This window comes from Nesoenas mayeri, assembly GCF_963082525.1.
Source record: "Nesoenas mayeri genome assembly, chromosome: 3".
NCBI classification, from domain to species: Eukaryota; Metazoa; Chordata; class Aves; order Columbiformes; family Columbidae; genus Nesoenas; species Nesoenas mayeri.
This window is the reverse complement of record NC_137544.1, coordinates 113778181-113782786: the sequence shown is the minus strand read 5'-3', so window position 1 is coordinate 113782786 and position 4606 is coordinate 113778181. Positions and strand designations below refer to the sequence as shown.

Sequence of the window (4606 nt, the reverse complement as noted above, 5' to 3'; positions counted from 1 at the left end):
CAACAGGCTAATGAAAAGAGAGAGGTCACCACGCAGCAGGAGTAGGAACTTGCTAGTTCCCGTTGAAATGAACAGAAAACACAAGTTCAACAAATTCCTCCCCTTCCCTGGGCAGAAGGGACTTAGCAATGAAGGGTAGTGTGCATGGGCTCATGTGCAGCCTTGTTCCATTGAGGGCTGATGCATTTTTTTTCCCTTTCCTTCCTAATTGAGAGCGTCACGTAAATACTTGTCAGGTATTTACAGGGGCAAACTGAATTGTTTCTGGTTCATGAGACAGCTATCATAAAAAAATACAGTCCAAAATATATTTTTCTATCTTTCCTTCTGTCTTCCTATTCTTCCTCTGCCTCATTCTTTAGGTCTAGCTTGGGGATATTGGAAAGAATATCATATATATACACTAGTGCCTGTTTATCCTTGCAACTGCTGTAAAATAGCTCGAGTTAAGTTTTCATTGATAATACATTCCTGCCACAGGAGTTTGGTGGTAGTGTTTTGATTTTCCTGCAGTTTATGGTGCTGGATGATACCCTAATAAAGGGAGAGAGAAAAATTGTAATTTATCACTATGTTCAGGCATGTCCATCAAATTAAGACCATAGTAGATTTTGTAGTGATGGTAAACTCCACAGATGATTGATGGATTGGATTACACGTCTCTCCCTGTATGTGTAAGTATAGTAAATGTGTATTGACAGACACCTTCTAACCAAGTTTAACTGTATTAACACCTGGAAAAATCTAGTTTCTTCTCTAGCTTTGAGTATTTTTTAATGCTGTATTAGATGACTAAAAGTTATCAACAAACATTGTTGCTGGACTCTTTTAATCAACCTAAGAAGGGTGATTGTAATGCAAATGGCCAGGACAGAACCAAGCATAAACAGTGTGATCATAAATGGCAGAAATAATGGTATTGGTATTTTGTCTTTCTGTGGGGAGCATCTTGTAGGTCCAGCTCAGCTTTCTTGTTTAGGTCTTCTGCAGCTGACTGAAATGGTATTTACACATGTGTTACATGCTGGGGCAGCAAGGAGACCTTCAACATGTCATTGTTAGCATTGTGATTCTGTACTCAATCTGAAAACCAGCCCTGACAAGGCTGAAAAGTCATGCAGCAGAGTAGGATTATAATTATAAACCTTGCAAACAACAGTGAAACTGGGCTTGTTAACTGGCTGATCATATTTCTGGAATCATGCTGGTGCGGTTGAAACTGGAGTTGCAGACAAGCTTGAGTAGCTCCATGCTTGTTTTTCCTCCCAATCTTCCTCCTTTTTGACCTCTAAGAGACAATATAAATAAAAAGAAACCTCTCTCACACATACCATGCTCTTGCTAGGAAAAGATCAAATCTTTATCTAAAACAAACAGCAGTGATGTGACAGCTGTTTGCTGTTTCCTTGCTGTTTGTACGGGCTGTGTGGCTTGGTGTTCTTAGATTTTCAAAGTGTATTTTCTCCAATTTAGGCTCCTGCCCTCCATACTCAGCGTGTGTGGCGGGATTATCATACTGATCCTAGGTAGGAAGGACTGCAGTGGTCCAGGTGCTCCCATTGTTCTTGATGGAGCTCACCAAATGGGCAAAAAAAATTATATATCTGTTCTCTTCTTTAATGTTCAAAAGGTTGTTGCTTGATCAGTAGAAGTTGTAGAAAATAGCATAGCTCTGAGTAAAGTGAACTCCCTGAGATAATGTGTGATTTAGGGTCTGAAGGGAATTAAATATACCAATTTTAAGCTAGCAGCCAGAAGGCTCTGCAGTAGCCATGCCGTGTTACCATCAATGCTGGGATCAAAAAATGAGTGCTTTGGGATTTTCCACATCTTTCTTTGTCACACAGTTGCTGTGCATAGATATCTCTACAAGTTTTCCAGAGTATTCCGAAATCCCCAAATCAGCCTGGCTTTGTTATTGGTAGAGTTATATCAGCAGATGATAATACCCCATAGGGAATTCAGAAAACTGGATACAGGGTTCACAAGAAGAATTTCTTGGAACAAGTCCTGAATTTAGCATTGGAAGATGTAACTGATCCTGACACAACTGGTGCTGCATAACTGCTTTAAAGCTGAAGTAACGTCTGTTCCTAAGAGAGGCTGAAGCCATATTCCTTTTTATTTTTTTTCCTAGTGTCCTGCCTGTTTCTTGATGTAGCTCTTTGTATACTGTGGTTTATAGAGCACTTCTTTTAAACACGCAAATAATTTCTTTCTATCACAGACCATAAGAGCAAAATACTGGTTTGGGACTGTTATAAGAATAGGTACTAAAATCATGTCATTTGTAATGCTCCTTCATGCCATTTTGCACAGCAGTTAGGAGATATTCCTGAAATGACAGGACCTTTAACTGTGTCACTATTGACATCACCTGCTAGAACTCTTCAGAACTAGGCATTTCTTATAATGTTTAATGAATGAATCCTAACACTTTGTATTGTAAAATACAGCCTTTTGACTCTTTAGGGACTTAATGAATAGCATTATTAGTTTTGTTTCCTCTTTCCAGATGGAAATGTCAGAAGATGATATTAATATGGAAGAATACCCCACTGAAATTCATGATTACCTTGCAGCATTTGAAAAATCTCTTGGTTCTGTAGATGAGATGCTGAAGACAATGATGTCAGTTTCCAGGAGTGAGCTTCTCCAAAAGGTAAATAATCTTCTTTTTGACAACCTTTTTGGTATTAATACAAGAACACCTGGGAACAGGAGCTGAAATAAAAGGGTCTGTTAGTCTAGCCACTGCACAGAGAAATAACAAATAGGACGCTTCCTACCCTTGGTGCCTAATATTTGAAATTCTTATATTTCTAAGATATCCAGATGGTCTTACAAACTAAACAATGAAATATATGCTCTTCCAAGCTGGAAAGTGACGATCCTACCAGCGAGTCCTTTAGGCAGAGGATATTATAGGTTATTGCTGACCTTCCTTGCAGTGCATGCTGATGCTCTTTCATAATGGAGAGGTCACTCACATTTTTGTCTGAGACCTTTTCGCAACAAACTTGATGGAACTTGGTATACCCAGAAGGACATAAAGGTGAATTGACAGAAGTGAGAATTGATCTGATTCTGGAAGTCTAGACTTGCAGAACCTGGTGCTTGAAAAACTGAGCTGTCTCCTGTAGCTATGTTATAAGCAGAAGTCTGTAAAATGTGGGGTTTTTTTTTCAGGGCATACAGACAGAGAAAGGTACTGCCTGGAGACTTCACCCAAAGCTCTCCATCTTTTAACATTCAAAGCCTAACATGTAATTTTTTTTCTTTAGGGCAAGAAAAAGCCAGCACACGAGGCAACTCTTTTATCCTCTGAGGATTTCTAACACAAATAAATTATGAAGAAAACAGTCTTGACAACAGCGATCTTTTGACAGTATCCATGTTAGAACTAGTGAGCTGTACAATGATGTTATCAGAGTTTCTGGAAATCCTATAGGGCTAAAATAATAAATTGGCTTTGACAGTCAAGGGAAAAAAACCCCAAAACCTCATTACCTTTATTCTTCCTTTGCTTTGCAGCCCTAAGTATTCTACCATGCGTTGAACACGCAGTCTACCATGTGTAGTTTTAATGTTCATTGACTGTCTGTAGCATAATATACTCACATTTGAGCTTCAGCAATCTTAAGGGGTTTTTTTTTCCTTCCGTCGATAGCAACAACTATTTTGAATTAAGTTTCTGTGGAAAAATAGGGACTTATTTCTGACTACGGCAAAGTAGACTAAGAGCTACATGTCAAAAGATCTTTGTGCTTTTGGCTGTATGAAACTGGCATTTAACATCAGAGGGGGAAAATGCCATGAATGCTTGCAGAGGAGAGAATTGTTTTGGGATGGCACGGAAACAGGCATAGACATGGTCTCAGTGAACTTGTGGTGCAAAGATGTGCTCGCTCAGTGTGTATTTTTTATGAATACATTCACAATTATAAAATATGCATGTTACTAAAATGTTTGGTTTTGGGTTTTTTTCATTCTAGTTAGACCCTCTTGAGCAAGCAAAGCTGGATTTGGTTTCGGTATACACATTAAATTCAATGTTCTGGGGTAAGTATGGGGTAGGAAGAAAAAGTATTTATGATTGCCATTTGAACACCTTCTAGACAGCTGCAAACATTAAATAATCATATTTCATAGCTAAATAACTAGAAACTTGCCGTTACCCTGGGGACCCAAATTATTGCCATCTGTAGGGTAAATGATGTTGAAACTCCAAATCAAAAATTCATATTTACAAAAGTTGACTTTGTACAGGCACGAGGGTGTTTCTTTCTGTTTTCTTATGCCAACCTTTTCTGTCCTTGTAAGGACAGAAAGTTAAACCGTATTAGATTATTTTTTTTATTTTATTTTTTTTTAACTGCAAGATTTGATTATAATAGTTTGTCAGATACTTAACAACACAGTTAACTCCAACTCTTATTAATGGTTTTATGTGGAAACTACAGTTTTCCTATGTGACTGATTGATGAGGTCCTTACTCATGACAGCCTTCAGTTTCAAAAAACCCATGTTTTTTTCTTGTAGTATACTTGGCTACTCAGGGAATCAATCCAAAGGAACATCCAGTGAAACAAGAACTGGTAAGATC

General features: G+C 38.1%; 1 protein-coding gene across 1 annotated transcript in view; it reads left to right on the top strand.

Annotated features, from left to right (window-relative positions):
- Positions 1-2515: 2515 nt before the first annotated feature.
- Positions 2516-4606, top strand: part of C1D (C1D nuclear receptor corepressor) — a gene marked incomplete at its 5' end in the record, with an annotated part of 5375 nt that continues 3284 nt past the window's right edge. Inside the window, 3 exons of the mRNA XM_080341661.1 lie at positions 2516-2662; positions 3996-4062; positions 4543-4598. Of these exons, the coding sequence (XP_080197787.1) occupies positions 2516-2662; positions 3996-4062; positions 4543-4598 (270 nt within the window). The remainder of the gene's footprint in view (positions 2663-3995; positions 4063-4542; positions 4599-4606) is intronic.